Source organism: Mauremys reevesii, linkage group 2, assembly GCF_016161935.1.
Source record: "Mauremys reevesii isolate NIE-2019 linkage group 2, ASM1616193v1, whole genome shotgun sequence".
In the NCBI taxonomy this organism is placed as follows: Eukaryota; Metazoa; Chordata; order Testudines; family Geoemydidae; genus Mauremys; species Mauremys reevesii.
Window position 1 is genome coordinate 18,939,727 of NC_052624.1, and position 17,589 is coordinate 18,957,315.

General features: G+C 44.4%; 1 protein-coding gene across 7 annotated transcripts in view; it reads right to left on the bottom strand.

Annotated features, from left to right (window-relative positions):
- The window catches only part of CNPY1 (canopy FGF signaling regulator 1), an 84,290-nt gene that overhangs the window by 37,032 nt on the left and 29,669 nt on the right, over positions 1 to 17,589 (bottom strand). For 4 of the 7 annotated variants that reach the window (XM_039526047.1, XM_039526046.1, XM_039526045.1 and 1 more), the window contains exon 3: positions 10,531 to 10,646. In XM_039526047.1, the coding sequence (XP_039381981.1) occupies positions 10,531 to 10,646 (116 nt within the window). Of the gene's footprint in view, positions 1 to 7,293; positions 7,421 to 10,530; positions 10,647 to 17,589 lie in introns of all 7 variants that reach the window. The other 3 variants (XM_039526050.1, XM_039526051.1, XM_039526049.1) reach the window with 1 other exon arrangement.

Genomic DNA, 17,589 nt, shown 5'->3' on the forward strand with positions numbered 1-17,589 from the left:
TAGCAGTGATTTTTATGACAACTATTAGTAATCTTTTTATAAATAGTAGAAGAGAGGAGCTGTCAGTTTCCTTCCTATTCCAAGCCTGTATGCTTACGACTTCAATCTCCTACACAGAATATTTTCAAATATACTATTTTATTTTTTAAAAAGTGCCGTTCATACCGTCCATTGTGCAACTCCATCATCTCAGATAATATCTGGAAATAAAAGCACATTCCTTTTTAATCTATGCTGATAATTTGAGGAATTTCCCCTCCCTCTGAATAACCTTGTGAGATCTACTGAAGCATCTCCAAATCACATTTCCACTTATTTCACTATCCATGAAAAATAGTCAAGATTCTTGCCATTTTTAAGACGCTCTAAGCCTGCAGTCCAGGGTAATTCCAGGATTAACATGCCAGCACAGGGATTCTGAAAGGTTTTCATTGAGTCTACCACAACGTGCTTCTGTTTTGCCCACTGTTATATATCGTCCCCCATCACATTCTCAACGTACAACATAGGCCTTTCCTGGTGCCATTATAAGGCTCTTTGACTATGACACAAGTAGCCGTTATCGCTTTTTGCGATAAAGTAATTCCTTACTGTTTATTTGATGTCTAGGAGCTAGATCTGCCCCACTGGATATTTTGCCGCCTAAAGACTAAAACAATCAAATCAGGCAGATGCAGCAAGTAGGTAATAAGAACTTCATGCCAAAGAGATGACGCTACAAACTGCATGCCATGGTTTACAATAATAAACACAGGAAATGAAACGCCCCAGAGACTCTCATAAGAAATGGGAAGCGGTTTAATACTCTGAAATTTGTGGATCTAACTTCTCACCTGGATGTTAAACACTTATCTTCATTAATCTATGTTGCTCAACAATGCCCCCAGGAAAAGATAGGAGAGGAGGTAAGGCACATGTCTGAGAATCCCAAAGTCACAGGCTGCAATAACAATTGGGAGAAATTCACACAGCCGCATAAGGGCTGCAGAAGGCCACCAACAAAGCAGAACATGGAGGGTCAACGACATGAGGGGCAGACGGCACATGTGCACCCAGGGAGTCTCACAAGAAAAATTTTGGTGGCCTCAGAGGGCAGCCACCAACTCTTGCTGGTGGCCACTCTGACAATTTTTCCTAAAATAATTAATTAACTTTAAGAAAAACAAATAAATATGCACATATACACGTCCAAATCATTGTAATTTATTTATATAGGTTTTTATTGCAGACTCCATAATAAAAATAATGTACAGTTATCTCTGTTCTTTACTGAACCTAAACAGAATGGAAACAAATAATGTGCCTTGCATGTTCTGGTCTTTGTTGTTGTCGTTTCTTTTGCTTTTTTTTTTTTTTTTTTTTAGACTTGCAGCTAGTAAGTCTGTTTCTGTGAAAAGTGATATTTTCATCTTTGTTAACACTGCTTTGCCCCCGACCCCACCCCAATCACCACCCCAGAGGCTGTGGCTGCAGAAAAAGCCCCTGGTGGCCACATGAGGCCACCCAGGCAGCATTTGAGAAATGCGGTAGGTCTCATTATACCATTACTGTCAAGTTTTGTTCTGCTCTTCATTTTATGCAAAAAGTTTAATGAGTTCTATTCAAATGAGTTGCAAATTAACCATAAACTTGAGTTCAAACACACCCTGCCCCAAGCCATGGTTGGAGAGTAGGTTATAGAACTTAGCTTTGCCTATAGGAGGTAGGTGGATGGGTGTTTGATGGTGACAGGCGGGGTGGCTGCGGTAGTCTGAGTGGGAAGCTGGTGGGGCTGTTAATATTGCTCCTGAGGAAATAGGTGGGTGCTGGGGCTGCTAATGGTGGTGGCACTATGTGCTGGGAGCATCAGATGAGGGCAGGGGGTGGAGCCCGGGATATCAGAGCCTTTTGTCTGCGGCTACCCCCACAGCCACCACCTCCCAGATCAGCTGCTCGTTCCACACCCATGTCCAGCAGGAGGAGCAGCGAGAGAGGAGGCGAAAGGAAGCCAGCTCTGTAGATGCCACAGCAGCATCTAGGGGTCAACAGGCAGAACTGTAGGCAACCGTTTGCTTTCTTCCCACAGCCTAGCTAGATGCATGACAATCCAGCTGAGATGTGGGACTGCATGACAGAGCTGGCAAATGTACGACACTCTAGTGCTGACTCTTCGATATCACTTCCAGGTTATTACTAACCACCTACCTACCACGCTTGCCTCACTGTTGTACCTCATAGGCTTGCCTTTATTATATATTCACTGCCTTGCCTTTATTTAGCTGCTTTCGTTATATTACGCTGTAACGCAAGAAACCTACAGTATCCTGTAAGACATTAGCTGAAGCATAAGTCTGCATAAGGGTGGTTAAGTCAGCTGTAACCCTTGGCATAGATCAACGGTTACCTTTAGATTTTAGGAACTAGGAAGAGCTTGCTCAATGATAGGAGGCTGTAAGTGCTACTGCAAGGAACATGGAAGTAATTGCCACAAATCCATTTAAGCAAGGAGTATCAGATACGATCATGAGCTGAAATGGTAGTTCACGTATCAAAAGTCTAACCTATAGAAGGACACCTCAACATTAGTAAGGGGAGGAAATACTAATAAAGAAGAGTGGAGAAACCTCTGCTGAATATGCATTAGACATGGTAGCACCAGCATAACATATAAAAGTGACATCTCAAGCTGTGGGCATTAGGCGAGAGACAAATGTAGCCCTTGGGAGGTGCCAGAAAGATGGCCACTGGTGAAGATGAGGAAGGTGACAGTGATGAGGAAGATTTCAGGCTGTTCTGCAAGGGATGGTGTAAGTTTGATGTTCAGATGTACATTCTGTAATATCTCTATCTACCTTGCTGAGTTAGACTGTTTGTGACTGTGCTAAATGTATTAATAGATTATTTGTAAATATAGAGGAGCTCCTATAGTGTAAGTGTTGCAACTGTGCACATCAGGGTTCCCAGCTATATAGTAATTTTAATAATATGGGGCCTGAACTTGAGACAAGAATCTCTCTACCCTCACAATGATAACTGGGGGGTTCTTAAACATAATCTACAGATCAGGCTACACTGTGCAGACAGCTCCACCACCTGATATGGTGTCAGCAATAGCCTCCTACAGCCGGAGATAAGGGAAAGCAAGAATAAGCAAGGGAGGCTCCTCTGCAGTGAGGGGAGGGGTTGTTTGCCTTGCCCCACCTCAGGCTGCAGGAGGAGAGAAAACAGATCAGGCTCATACAGGAGCCGTAGGGACAGGGAAAAGCCACAGCTGCAAGAGGCGGCTAAGATTGAAATAAGCAATGCAGAGAAAAACAAACACTACTAAGAGGAGGATCTTCAGAACAGCAAGGCTGCAGGCCTCAAAACAGAACTGCAGATCCCCCAGAAACAGAATGCAAGAGAGCCATTTCCACAGGTGCCATGAGAGAGAAACAAGCCATCCTAGAGTTTCAGGAGCAGCAGGAGGAAGAATAATTAAAACAAAGGCCAAGATTGTCCCCTGAGATTTTCACAAAGAGAGAACCTACCTCTACCAAATTCTGCTTCCATCCCATCCCAGTGGGAGAAAGGAGGAGATGGGGTCAGGTGGCACCTCTCCTCCCAGACATTAAAGCCTGGATGAAACCTCTCTATGGATTCAAGATCTGCACGTAGTGAATGAGAAGAGGCAGCAAGAATGGTTAGACTGGAGAAATCACACAAGCCACCTCCCACCCCTAAAGAGAAGCCCTGCAAAGGTAACCTAGCCCTAGGCCGAACAATCTTTTCCCACAGAGCCCTACACCCTTCAGGAGTCCCAGGGCCAACCACAGCCATGGGGGTTCTGTGGTAGAATGGCTCCTAGGGGATGCCTAGAGCCAGAGCCAGGGTGGAGGCACAGGGCCTCTGTGCATATGGCCCTGGCACCCCATAGACACCTGGATGATCTGCCTGGTTTTGGGAATGGGACCTGTAGCCTTCTCTGTGAGGGGCATGGGATGATACTGTGGGGGAGCTCCATGCAAGAATCTTTACAGAGATCCTCCACATACTCCCTCACTCTGGATTTTATCACAGGAGAGGATACTCTGGGCCAAAGTCTACAAAGGGACAGAAGTTTTTTTCCCCCAAGGCCATGAAGCTAATATTGCCTGAAATTCCTCCAAAAAGTTTTAACTGTGATGAAGAATCAAGATGACTAAAATGGATTCATCACTTTTAGCAGCTTCATGTTGCATCAGGACTTGTCAATAAGTGTTATGAATAGCAAGTAAATCTTCTTTCATACACCCCGGGGGAAATTACATATTTACATTATTATTGCATCCAGGGTTCCCAATCAGGACTGGCATCTCATTGTAGCAGATATGTGCCAATAATAGAGAAAGGCACAGTCTGTCTTGAAGAGCTTGCCATCTAAGAAGGAGATGAGTCATGTCAGACATAACTCCAGACCAGAAGAATGCGTAGAAAACAGAAAAGCAACTATTTGACATGCATTTGATTGGGAAACCCTTCCAACCCTCACAGAATATCAAAGGGGTGCAAATGTCAATGGTTAGACAAAAAAGCTCAAAGAAACACAAGGCAGAAAACCTGAGCAACTGTGACAGAAGACTTTGGGGACAGGTAACAAAGAACAGCTATCTATTTATGGACTAGGTAGTAAGACTCCCCAGGATTCCTAGAAAACGTGCCCCACCTCGAGAAGCAGAACGTCCTAGATCTCACAGAAAAGGGCACTGGTGCAGCATTATGTAGATTGTGAAAACATCTGGAAGTGACACTTAAAAAAAAAGAAAAAAGAATGGAAGGGCGAAGTAAAGAAAGAGAGAGAGAGTTGTCCCCCATGGACAGATTTAGAGAGCTGCTGAAGTCAAGTGATGGCAGTGTTGCGAAGAAAGTTCCACCTCCATGTTATACCACGGAGACGTGACCTTTTTGCTTGAACACTCATATGTACCCCCACACTAGGGTGACCAGATGTCTTTGTCTTATATAGGCGCCTATCACCCCCCACCCCCGTCCCGATTTTTCACACTTCCTGTCTGGTCACCCTACACCACACTGGCCCTTCTAGAGGAACTCAAGGTTACATTTCACTCGTTTAATGGGGTAGTTAAATTATGGACTTTGCACCAGCCAGTGGAATAATCTATTTGTTGCCATTTAGGGTCCATGAGAACGATTACACCTCATCCAACTCCACTTTGAACCCGGCTGGTGCTGCATGGAGTGGTTCTTGCAATAGCAGACCTTCTTTGTGAGATAGAGTGATCTGAAGATCCAAGATGGAACCTTCTGTCCTTATAAAATGGAGGCTTGGGGGGTGGGGGAAAGAGGGCTAGGAAAAAAAAGTAGCGGGCCAAGAGGCTCTTCCACATCTGTGCTGCTGTCTCTCTTATCACTCCATAGCTGGCAGCTGGGGGAAGAAAAGAAGGTGATGGGAAGGCATGGCAACCTGCAGCAGAAGCTGGGAACAGTAAACCAGGATATCAGGCATCATGACCTTCCGTGAATGTCAACTTTAATATACTACAGAGTAGACTAATTCTTCAACATGTGGAGATGTAGTATTGAGAATGCTTTCTGTCTCATGAATGAATAAGTATGTTCTGTAGAAAAGGAGTCTTTATGATGCATGCATCTGTCTGATTTATCAGTCTAGTCTGTTTGGCACCATCTGGATCTGCATTCACCATGTGCAATTTGGTGCTACAATTTCTATCATGTATTTAATATTTTAACCTAGCAACATTGCTACTGAAATGTAAATATCTACAGGAGATATCACTGCTCATTTTCAATGTATAAGCTGTGATTGCCTGCTGGCACTGAGAGGGAATTCTCCACCTACTTACCTGACACATACACAGGACAATGCATATTTGGCAGAATACATTAATTTTCTTTTAATCTCAAGCATCAGATATATAAACCACTGCCAAAAGTAGGATACCAGAGTAATGGTCTGCTCTCATACTGCCAGGCCTAATTTCCCAGTCTTTCTTCACAATTTAGATCTGAAGTCAATCCAAATTAAGTTATAAATCAATGTAAATCAAACATAAATATGAATGACTATGTAAAGACTGGAATTTCTGATGTCTAAATGACTAGAACTACACACTTGATATCAACAGCAAAATCCCTTTTAATGTGTGATAACATACAACATATAGAACAAGCCAAGGAGAAAGACAGTTAACTGCATGTTAACCAGAACAAACAAACCAAACCACAATTCTATCTTTGTGAGGTTTGGTGAAGTGACACTGCTCCAGAATTCAGAACTAAGCAAAAAAAGGGGGAGGAGGAAGAATTTCCAAAGACTAACTGAGATTTGGCAGGTTCTTTTATTCTGCCAAGTAAGGGATCATCTATATAAAGAAATTACACCATTTTAATTAAATCAGTTTCAAAATCAGCAACTAAATTAAGCTAATTTGATTTCAGCCACTCTTAAACCAATTTAAGTGAAACGTGATTCAACTCCCTAGGCTAGGCACTCTTAAACCAATTTAAGAGGGTCCGCACGAGGGAGTTGTATCATTTTAAAGCTAAATTAATTTAGAAACCGATCTGGTTAAATTGGTGTGTTTTCTGTGTGCACGCACACCAGGCCTAAGACTAACACCTACTCTGTCACGCCTGAAGAAAGACCTATCAGCCCCAGTCTGTATTTTATTTTTAAAATCCAGGTCTGCATCGAGCTGGTTCAAACTTTTCTAAATTCAAAATGTCAATGTTTTTCTCAAACTATTAAATTTTTTTTGATAAAAATGGGAGAAAACGTTTGTGAAAATGTCCTTTTTTGATCAGCTGTAGTCAGACATGACAATCCCTTAGGCTCCTTAGCCCTACTGACTTTCAGTGAAACCTACAGTTTGTCTACATGGCAAATTAGTGTGTGACAAGCCAGGGAGTGAACCTACGGTGCACTAGCTTGCCACACATTAAGGGCTTGTCTACACTTGAAACACTACAGCGGCACAGCTGTAGTGCTGCAGCTGAGTTGCTCTAGCACTTCACTGTAGGCACTACCTATGCTGATGGGACAGCTTCTCACATCGGTGTAGGTAATCCACCTCCCCAAGAGGCAATGGCTAGATTGATGGAAGAATTCTTCCATTGACCTAGAATGTCTACCCAGGGGGTCAGGTCTGCTTAACTAGGTCGCTCAGGGATGTAGCTGGGTCAACCGAAGTTTTTAGTGTAGGCCATGCGTAACTGGTGACCCAGACATGCTACCGCGCACTGTAAATTCCATAGTGTGCTCTGACATACTGCTGTTTTAAATCGGAGTACGTCAAAACGTGCAACAGAACTTACCGTGCATGGAGGAAGGGTCCACATGGTGGGCTAGTGCGTTGTAGATTCACACCCTGGCTGGCCACGCACTAACCTGCTGTTTAGACAAAGCCCTTTGGGTCCTCAGTCCCTCTTTTGAAAATGTTACCTAGGGTCAATTCATACTCAAGTATAAATATTATGGATCCGTTTGCCATTGACTAATTGTCCTACGCATTACACTAATTACACTAAAATGGATTACTAACTCGGCTGCTACTCTGAAAACTAAAATGGATATACTTCTGTAAAGCTTATGGTTGGGGTCCTCAAAAGGGCTAAAAGGGCTGGCATCCAGCTCCAGGGCCGCCCAGAGGGGGGGGCAAAGGGGGCAATTTGCCCCGGGCCCCGGGCTCCGCAGGGGCACCCAAGAGAAGAGCGGAGGCTCTCGCCTCCGCCCCTCTCCTGGAGCCTCAGCGCATCAAGCGCCGAGTCTCCGGCCGAGCCCCTGAGCCCCGCCCCGCTCCGAGCCGCGTGGTGAGGGGGCGGGGCTGGGAGCTCCAACGGGGCCTGAGCCCCGTCCCGCTCAGAGCGGCGTGGGGAGGGGGCGGGGCAGCTACCTCCGCTCGGCCCGGAGCTCACAGCCCCGCCCCCTCACCACGCGGCTCTGAGCGGGACGGAGCCCAGGCCCCGCCGGAGACGCGCTCGGGTAAGAGGCTGAGGCTGGGGCCGGGGCTGGGGAAGCGGGACCCGCCGCCGCCGCCGAAGCGCAGCCCGGTCTTCGGCGGCGGGGGCCCCTTCTGTTCCGGGACCCGCCGCCGAAGTGCCCCGAAGGCCCGCGGCGGGGACCCCCCCCCGCCACCGAATTACCGCCGAAGACCGGGTTGCGCTTCGGCGGCGGGTCCCACTTCGGCGGTAATTCGGCGGCGGGTGGGGCCCTGCCGCGGGTCTTCGGGGCACTTTGGCGGCGGGTCCCGGAACGGAAGGGCCCCCCGCCGCCGAAGACCCCGGCCCCCGGAATCCTCTGGGCGGCCCTGTCCAGCTCTCATGAAAAGTCAATCGAATTTGAGCTCCTAACTCCCTTATGCCCTCTTTGAAGATCCCAGCCTGAATCAAAAACAAATTCTGCTACCAAACCATGTAATGTATCTGTCCTTGGAAAGCATTTCCTCCTTCGGTATCCAAAAGTTATGATGCTGTAGGCTACACTCATCTGTTTTCCTCCAGAAGGTTTGTATTGAAACAATGGCAAGCTGTCTACAGGCTGGGGTTAGGGGGAACATTGTTTATGAAGAGCAAACTACAACAACTTAAACATTCAGTTTTGAGACTAGTTGACAGGCACAGCAAGTGAATGTTTGTTTACTTCTGAAGAAATCAATGTCACAAAATAATGTTTAAACAAATGATGAAAGATTGGTTAATGAACCTTTCTGTTACATTAGAGAGCAGGGATTGAGAACATGGATTTTATTAAAGATATGTGGACTTTTAATATTAAGGGAGGGGAAAAAAAAATCACTCACCCACTTTAAGATTGCTACTAATGACTAAACACAGCAATGTTAGCTGCAGTCAGATTTGCTTAGCTCATCCATAGATTTGTGTTCCTAGAACAGTCATCTATTTTATGTTATATAAAAAGACATGCAACTAATGCCATCTCTTATTCTTTGAAGTGTCATATAAGCAGATCCTTCTCGCTCAAAGTGAGAAGACACAGGAAGTTACTCTAAAGACACATCACGGCTAGTATTACTGGGCAATTCTGATACTGGGTACACCAGTGTAAATCTGACTTGACATACAAGAGGCAGCACGGTCCAGTGGATAGGGTGGTGGACTGGGACCCAGGTTCTTGTCTTAATTCTGCTTGTGATCATGGACAAAACTCGTCACCTCTGTTTCCATTCCTATTGGGAGTATGTCTTGTCTGTTTAGCTTGTAAGCTCTGTGGGGCAGGAAATCTCTCTCACTATGTGTTTATACAGTACCTACCACAGTCGGGCTCTGAGTTAGAGCTGAGGCTTCTAAGCACGACTGTACTATAAATAAAGTTACTGGTGTTGCAGTGTGATCAGAATCAGCTCTCATTTTCAGCAATGTATATGATCTCTGGGGCCCTGTCTAGAAAGCTTCATACCCATTCAATCCTGAGCTGACTTGACAAGTCATAGGCCAGCTCAGTCTTCTCCTCCAGCAGCAGAACTGGAGGGGAACACAATTAATTCCCTGATCCCTCACGCTGGCAGCTTGGGGGCCTACATATGATAAGGCCAGGGCTGAGAAGCATCAGCGGGAGTGGGCACTGACATAAATGTGCAGCAAGCCTTCATCTTTACAACAGGGCCATTCTCGGAGAAAACAACTCTTCTGAAAGCTCATCCTAGGATATTCACTCAACGATTCGGCTGGCTGAATATTCCCAAGGGCTTTTTGATTATGCTATTTTCTATTATTTATCCACTGCCACCCAGTACGCTCCCCACTGCAGGAAGACATGATCCTAGCCCTAAAACCTTACAGTCTAAGGTCTTGTCTACACTTAAAATGCCACAGTGGCACAGCTACACACTGCAGTTATACTGCTGCAGCGCTTCAGCGTAGGCAGTACCTAGGCTGGTGGAGGTGTACTCCCATCTGTGCAGTTAATCCACCTCCCTGAGGTTGATTAGGGATAGCTATGGTGACAGAAGATTTCTTCCATAGCCCTATCACTGTCTACACAGAGACTTAGGTTGGCTTAACAACACTGCTTAGGGATGTGGATTTTAAGGGCCTGGTCTGGCAAAGCATTCAGAATCCTCAACTTCCACTGAAGTCAACAGGAGCTGAAGTCACTCAGTACCTTCAAACAGGTTCAAAGGAAGGTAATAGATACACTTCAGATGCAGAGTACAAAAGCTGATTAGATAGATGTCAGTCTCTAGACAGGATATATATATATATATATATATACACACACACACACACACACATACTGTCTCTCTCTCTCTTTTAATAGCATGTGTAGCACTGATTTATTTCTGTCAAGATTAACAGTGGAATAATACTGCTCAAAACATTAAAAAGCCAAAAATGTAGGTATTGAAAAAAAAGAAAATACCTCAATTTGAAGCCTAAAGATTACTTTGGGTCCCAAAGGAAACAGAAGCAATTTAGTGTCTGATACCCTTAGCAAGAAAAAGGTTTGAAGATTAAGACCAACTGCTGTTTGGATAAGTGGTTGGTAATTGCACATATCAGCAATTATGTACTGTCAGATCATTTTCCTGTTACCTTACTCCTCTCTTGTGTCCCATCAGGACTTATTCGGAATGACCCCACGTCAATGGTCCTCTTCCGATTCACCTTCTTAATGTCATACAGTAGCTCATCGACCAGTGCCCTGCAAGCTAAATAGGAAGAAAGAAAACTCATTGTCACAAGAGAAACCCTATCAGCCTATCTGATGGGGGTTTTCATTTGCAGGGGGCAGTTAGATGCTGACAGTATATTAATGAGGTGCAAGTGCGTGCACGCACACACACACACACACACACACACACACACCTTACCTAGCCTGAAATAAGCCTTGTGTCCCAGGGATGGCGGCTGCATGCGTTTGGAGAGAGGTGGTGCTAGGGGGATCTATTCATTTGTTTATCATTTAAACAAAATCTTTTCTCACAGCCATAGCCAAGGAGGGAAGGCAGCACCATCTGGCAAACAAACTCATATTAAACTGCACTTTGCTAAAAATGCTTCTGCTTTGTTTCCAAGAAATACCCCTCAAGCTACTACAGCACCGTGGTCAGCTTGTGTCAGTGGAAATGGGGGGTGAGGGTACAGAAAGGTGATCTTTTTATGAGACACAGGGCTGTCATCTCTGGCAGGGGTGAGTTAGCAGTGATGCGAGAAGGGAATCAATCCCCAAAAGGAAGAAGTCTCCCCAACAATCCCGTCAGTTTAGCGACAGACCTAACAGTTCAGCACACCACAGAAAATAGAGCAACTAGTCCCTCAGACTTGGGTCAACTCCTCACCCACACCTCATCTTATGCTTAAGTGCACCACATACGTCTTTTCCCATTCTGATTATTCACCAGTAATAACAAATTAAAGAAGAAAAGCACAGGAAAAATAGATGAAATATTAGCAGAACTCTTTATAAACTGTATTCAAAAGTATAAACACACACTGTAACATTTTGGCACCATGAAATATTTTGCTTGTTTGCCTGGGTACAACCTACAGACAGGAGATAGTCCCTTACAAGGATTCTTAGAAAGAAACAAAGGCAGAACAAACTTTATTGGTGGTATGTGCATCTTTCAGCATGAATTGCACCACAGCTGGCAGTAGGCATTTTATTCAAGCCCTAACTGCTATATAATCAAATAGCCAAAATTTATAACACTATTTATAATAGCACTATCTGTTGATTTCCCATGACATTGCGCACACAACTTGATTTCAGGAGAAACACTACATATGTTTGTTCAAAATCTGGACTTTGTAAAAACAAACTTTATAAAAAGCCATTTTAAAAATATCCCAATGGAAACAGCTGTTTTTAAGCAATAAGTGTTCACCTACAGTGTTTGCAACCCAAACATTGCAGTACTGAGGACATGGGAGTGAAAACGACTTCATTGATTTTCACTGTCCAAGCTGACAGAAATGCAGAAAGTAAACAAAAAGCATCAAAACTGAGAAATAAATTAATTTTTTTTAATCGGTCAGTTTCAATAAGTAACCCATGGTAAGTAACACAAGTGAAGAAAGGTGTACACTTATCAAATGTGATCTTAAAGTATCCTTGTTCCTTTAATATATTTTTACATGAAAGAGGAAGCCAATGCTTTATTAGTATTATTATTGATTATTTGTATTACTGCAGCACCTAGGATCCCCAGTCATGGACCAGAATCCTGTTGTGCTAGGTGCTGTACAAACACAGAACAAAAAGACATCTCTTCCCCAAAGACTTTACAGTCTACTTAGACTGGAGGTAGAGAACTTGCTCTGTAAACCTGGGAGTGAATCAATCCGAGATGGCCATCCACTGGGAGGCAAAGATCACAGGCCTGTCTTGCTAAAATGGAATTCAGTGTCAAATCTCTTACTGATGTCAATGGGGAAAAGACTGGGCCTAACCTTATAACTGGGGTCCCATGACTGGAGAACATCGACATGAATCATCAGTATGTCTGTGTGCAGCAGGTGACACAGCACCCAGGTGCTTGCTGCCAGCGGACAGACTGCTGCTGGCATAGGACTCAGGGAGGAATGAATGATGAGACCCACTCAGCGTTTCAGGTCACAACACAATATAACCCCAGAGAAGGGAAGGATGTAGCAGCTGAGAGTTGCGTGGTTGTCATGCACTGCACAGAGTGCTGGCTGGCTGGCTGGGGAGGTGTAAGTGCAATGTTCTGTATGTGGATAGGAGGCCAAGAAATGACGAAAACTTTCAGTAGGTCTGAGCCAACTTGCCCTATACCATCACTATGAGTATGATCTCTGCCCATTTTTGGGGGGGTGGTGGGAGAATGAGAAACGCTGATAAGAGAAAAACACTAAAATAAATAAACCAAACCAGAGGACAGTATTAGGAGTCCATTTGACCAGATATCGTTCTACTGTTTACTCTTCAAATCTTTCCCAGTTACGGTTACTGAGAGATTGGCACAAGCCTCAAAGTTTGCTCGGGTCTGGATTCAGAATAGGGGCACTGGGTTTGGAGTCAGTCTGATCTTCTCTGGCAGAAACTTCCACAGCCAGGGTCCCGCCACTGAGAATGCTCTGCCTCACTGCCTGACAGCGTAGCCCTGGGTCTCCCCGGCTGTAACGTTCTAGTGATGCATAGTTGGCCTACAGGGCAGTGGACGATAAGGTGGTCTCTGAGACAGTCCATCCCAATCCATTAGGGCCTTTGCAGGTTAAGGCCAGGCCTTTGAATTCTTTTCTGAAACCAACTGGGAGCCAGCACAGTTCACACAGTTAGGATGACCAGATAGCAACTGTGAAAAAACAGGACAGGGGGGTGAGGGGGGGGGAATAGGCACCTATATAAGAAAAAGTCCCAAAAACCAGGACTGTCCCTTTAAAAACAGGATATCTGGTCACCCTAGATACAGTCATGTTGGCTTCTCATGCTTGTGAGAAGGGCTGCCCCAGATTTCCCCCCAACACCACATCTCCCCCCACCCCCTTAATTTTTTTTATTTTTTATTTTTTGGTGGTTGTTGCATTCCGTCCCAAATAGACTGAACTGAATCATCCCACTGGGTGGTGACAAAAGAATGGCTTCCAGGAGCCCTGTCCTTGTCCGAGTTTCCTAGCTAGTCAGACTCTGCATCTTTCAGAAGGGGAATGCCATCTGTTCCAATACAAGCACCTTTTCTCCCTCACAGAAGTAACTGATTTCCCAATCAAGTGTCAAAAGAGAACAAAATCTGTTCCAACTAAGCTCATATGTTCACTGCCTGAGGGAAGCCTCTGGCTTATATGGCACTGGGTGTACTCATGGAACAGTAACTATTTTGCTAGCTAATCAAGTTAGGCAGGAGTAACAACTCCTGTGGGCTGAATGGTGCTCCTTACACTGTAGATCAAGTGGGTCAGATCTTGCTCTCAGATGTACTGGTGTAAACCCACAGTAACACCAGTGAAGTCAATAAAGTTAATCTGGATTTACACTGGTGTGAATTAGAGCAGAATATGGCCCAGTTTCTCAAAAAATGCTACATTTTTACCCAGCCCACCATGGACTTTTATCAATTGAATGGAGCCAATGATTGTATTGCCTATTAAAAGAAGCACAAAGGAATACAGAACTACAAATGCCTTAAGACCCCACACTCCCATCCATGAACAATGGGAACCCCTCCCTGAGGGCTCTGCAGACCTAGAGAGGGCTCTCCAAATTCTCTCCTTCCCAAAGTTGCAAGGGGAGTAGCTCTATTAACCTGCCTTCCCTCACTGTCAAACCTCCCCTTTTAGTGGGGCTCAGGAAGCAGCTACTGTGAGGGCAACTGGAAACAAGGCCCCTATAGAAAAGTCAGAAGGAATTAGGAAGGGGGCCTGGTAGCAGGACAGAGGCAGGAACATCCCAGGGAATCCAAGAGAGCAGAATCCATCACTTCCGCATAAGAGAGGAGGGGGCCCTGTTCTGCAGGGTACTCGGTGCTTCCTCCGGTGGAATTGAAGGCACTCGTCACCTTTCAAGGGGAGCTCTGAACATTGCAAGACTGGACTTGAAGCTATTTTCAAGAGTCAAACTGAGGCTGAGCATAGAGATCAGCTCTGTATTTAAGGATTCACCACACTGCCAAGATAAGTAGGTTCCACAAAAAACTGTGTGTGGATTAATACAATTAAAAAATTAGTTAACCCAGCATAGACCCACCAGGACCAATAAAGATTTGAGACCCCACGTTCAGACTGCCTCACAGCCTCCCCCTCCCCCCCCAGAAATTGCATGGAAGCAGGAAATGAATTGGAAAGGTTGAAAAGAGGCCAGCAAGTCAATAATTGAGTACTCCAGGCCAGATAGGAAACCAAAGCAGAGACAAGAATCCCCAAATACTGGCAAGTTAACACTGGTTGCAGTCTGGAAAGTATCTTAAAATAACAGGGATTCCTGGAGACATAATAAACACATCTCTAAGTTGTCATCTTGAACGGAAAGTAATTGCCTAGATGTCTGACTGACTTACTGCTAAAATTAAATATGTAGTTCTGTAACTTGTTGTCAGCTATATCTCCACAGGTTTATGATTTTCCAGGAAAGCACACCAGAAATAAAAGCAAATGTCCATAAGAAATTAAGCATCTTGATCTTCAACTTCAGTTGTTGGCAACGGGTTGAAAAAACATTTTAAAAAAGTTATGTAACTGGGTTCCAGATCAAGACATTTTATCTTGGAATTCATCAGTCTCCTGTGCATATATAATGCAAACTCTCCTGGCTGATGCATATATAGTTACAACTCCATTGTGAGTTTCAGGGAAGACTCAACACTTGATTTCCTGAACTCAAGCCAGAATATGACACAGTCCATGAAGTTCCAATTTCCCAGATACATAAGAATTTCCTCAGTTCCTTGTATAAGCACAGGGCCTGATTCTTCCCCTTGCTTCTATCCGTTGTACAGAAGTGTAACACCATTACTGAGCGACAGTTACTCCTGATTTATCCAGTGCCAGTGAGAAGAGAAACAGGCTCGCGGTCTGGTTTTAGAATCTTCCTGTTCCCAATTCCTGCAGCCTGCCTTAGCCCCAAATTCTTACACCCTCTGATTCCAAATAAAAGGCTCTCCAGCTGGTGGTTCTTATTGCCTGCTGAACACTCCTTTTTCAAAGCTTCTCCTCAGTTCATGCTGAGTTCTCCTCCAAACTGTAACAAAAATACTCTCTGGGTCAGATATTTGTAATATGGCGCACATTAAATGATCAAAAGTGGCTAATTCAGATGTTTGGAAATGTAATTGTAAACAGGGAATCAAAAGCAAATGGGTGTGTTTTTAGTCAGGTCCCGCAGGGATTGGTTCTTGGCCCTGTGATATTTGACATTTTTATGAATGACTTGGAAGAAAACAAAATTAATCACTGATAAAGTCTGCAGGTGATACAAAAATTGGGGGAGTGTTGACTAATGAAGAGGACCGGTTACTGATACAGAGCAATCTGGATTGCTTGATAAGCTGGGTGCATGCAAACAATATGCATTTCAGTGTAGTCAAATGTAAATGTATACATCTTGGAACAAAGAATGTAAGCCATACTTACAAGACGGGGGACTCAATCCTCAGAAGCAGTGACATTGAAAAAGATTTGGCGGTCATGGTGAATAATCATCTGACTATGTGCTCCCAGTGGGACGTTATGGTCAAAAGGGCTAATGAGATCCTTGAATGCATAAACAGGAGAAGCTTGAGCAGGAGTAGAGAGGTTGTTTTACCTCTGTAATTGGCACTGGTGTGACTGATGCTGGAATACTGTGTCCAGTTCTGGTGCCCACAATTCAAAGAGGATGTTGATAAATTGGAGAGGGTTCAGAGAAGAGCCATGAGAATGATTAAAGGATTAGAAAACATGCCTTATACACCTCTACCCTGATATAACGCTGTCCTCAGGAGCCAAAATCTTACCGTGTTATAGATGAAACCGCGTTATATCGAACTTGCTTTGATTCGCTGGAGCGCACAGCCCTGACCCCTCCCCTCTTCCCCCCCGGAGCGCAGCTTTACCACATTATATCTGAATTCGTGTTATATAGGGTCACTTTATATCAGGGTAGAGATGTACTTATATTCCCAGAGCTCAGATCTATTCATCTTAACTAAGGCTATATCTACATTACAGACCTTACAGTGGCACAGCTGTATTGCTGCAGCCGCTCTGCCGTAAGGCCTCCTGTGTATCCGCTCTATGCTGACGGGAGAGAGCTCTTCCACCGGCATAATTAAACCACCCCCAATGAGCAGCGGTAGCTATATTGGCAGAAGAGCATCTCCCGCTGACATAGTGCTGTCCATACCCGTGCTTTTGTCAGTGAAACTTAAGTTGGTCAGAGTTTTTTTTTCCCTGACCGACAAAAGTTTTGCCAACAAATGTGCTACTGTAGACAAAGCCTAAGAGAAGGTTAAGGTTGAATACAATCTACAAAGTACCTACATGGGGAACAAATATTTAATAATGGGCTCTTCAGTCTAGCAGAGAAAGGTCTAACACAATCCAATGGCTGGAAGTTAAAGCTAGACAAATCAAGTCTGGAAAAAAGGTGTAAAATATTAACACTGAGAGCAGTTAATTATTGGAGTAACTTAACAAGGGCTGTGGTGGATTTTCCATCCCTAGACATTTTAAAATCAAGATGGTATGTTTTTCTGAAAGATCTGCTCTAGGAATTATTTTGGGGAATATGTATGGCCTGTGTTACACAGGAGGGCAGACTAGATGATCATAGTGGTCCCTTCTGGTCTTGGAATCTATGAACTTTTATTTTTGTATTATGTATAAGAATGCCCACTGAGAGCCCACAATCAATGGGTTACATCCAAGTCAATGACAGGCTCATCATCTAAGGATCGGGCTCATTAGGAGTACATACACATCTGCATTGATCAAGATGACCAAGAAACAGCGTCTTCACAAACCAAAATAAATTCCTTTCTTTCCCTCCACTCCTGAATTCTAAGCAGACCTAAAGCCTGGAAACAGAATAACCTGGCAGCATGCACTGAAAGTTACCAAATCTAGGAAGAGAAGGGGAAGTGAGTTTCAGAGTAGAGGACCCCTGCTTCCAGGCTGCTCCTGTTTACTGTGGGACTGTTAGCTCAAGTGCCTGAG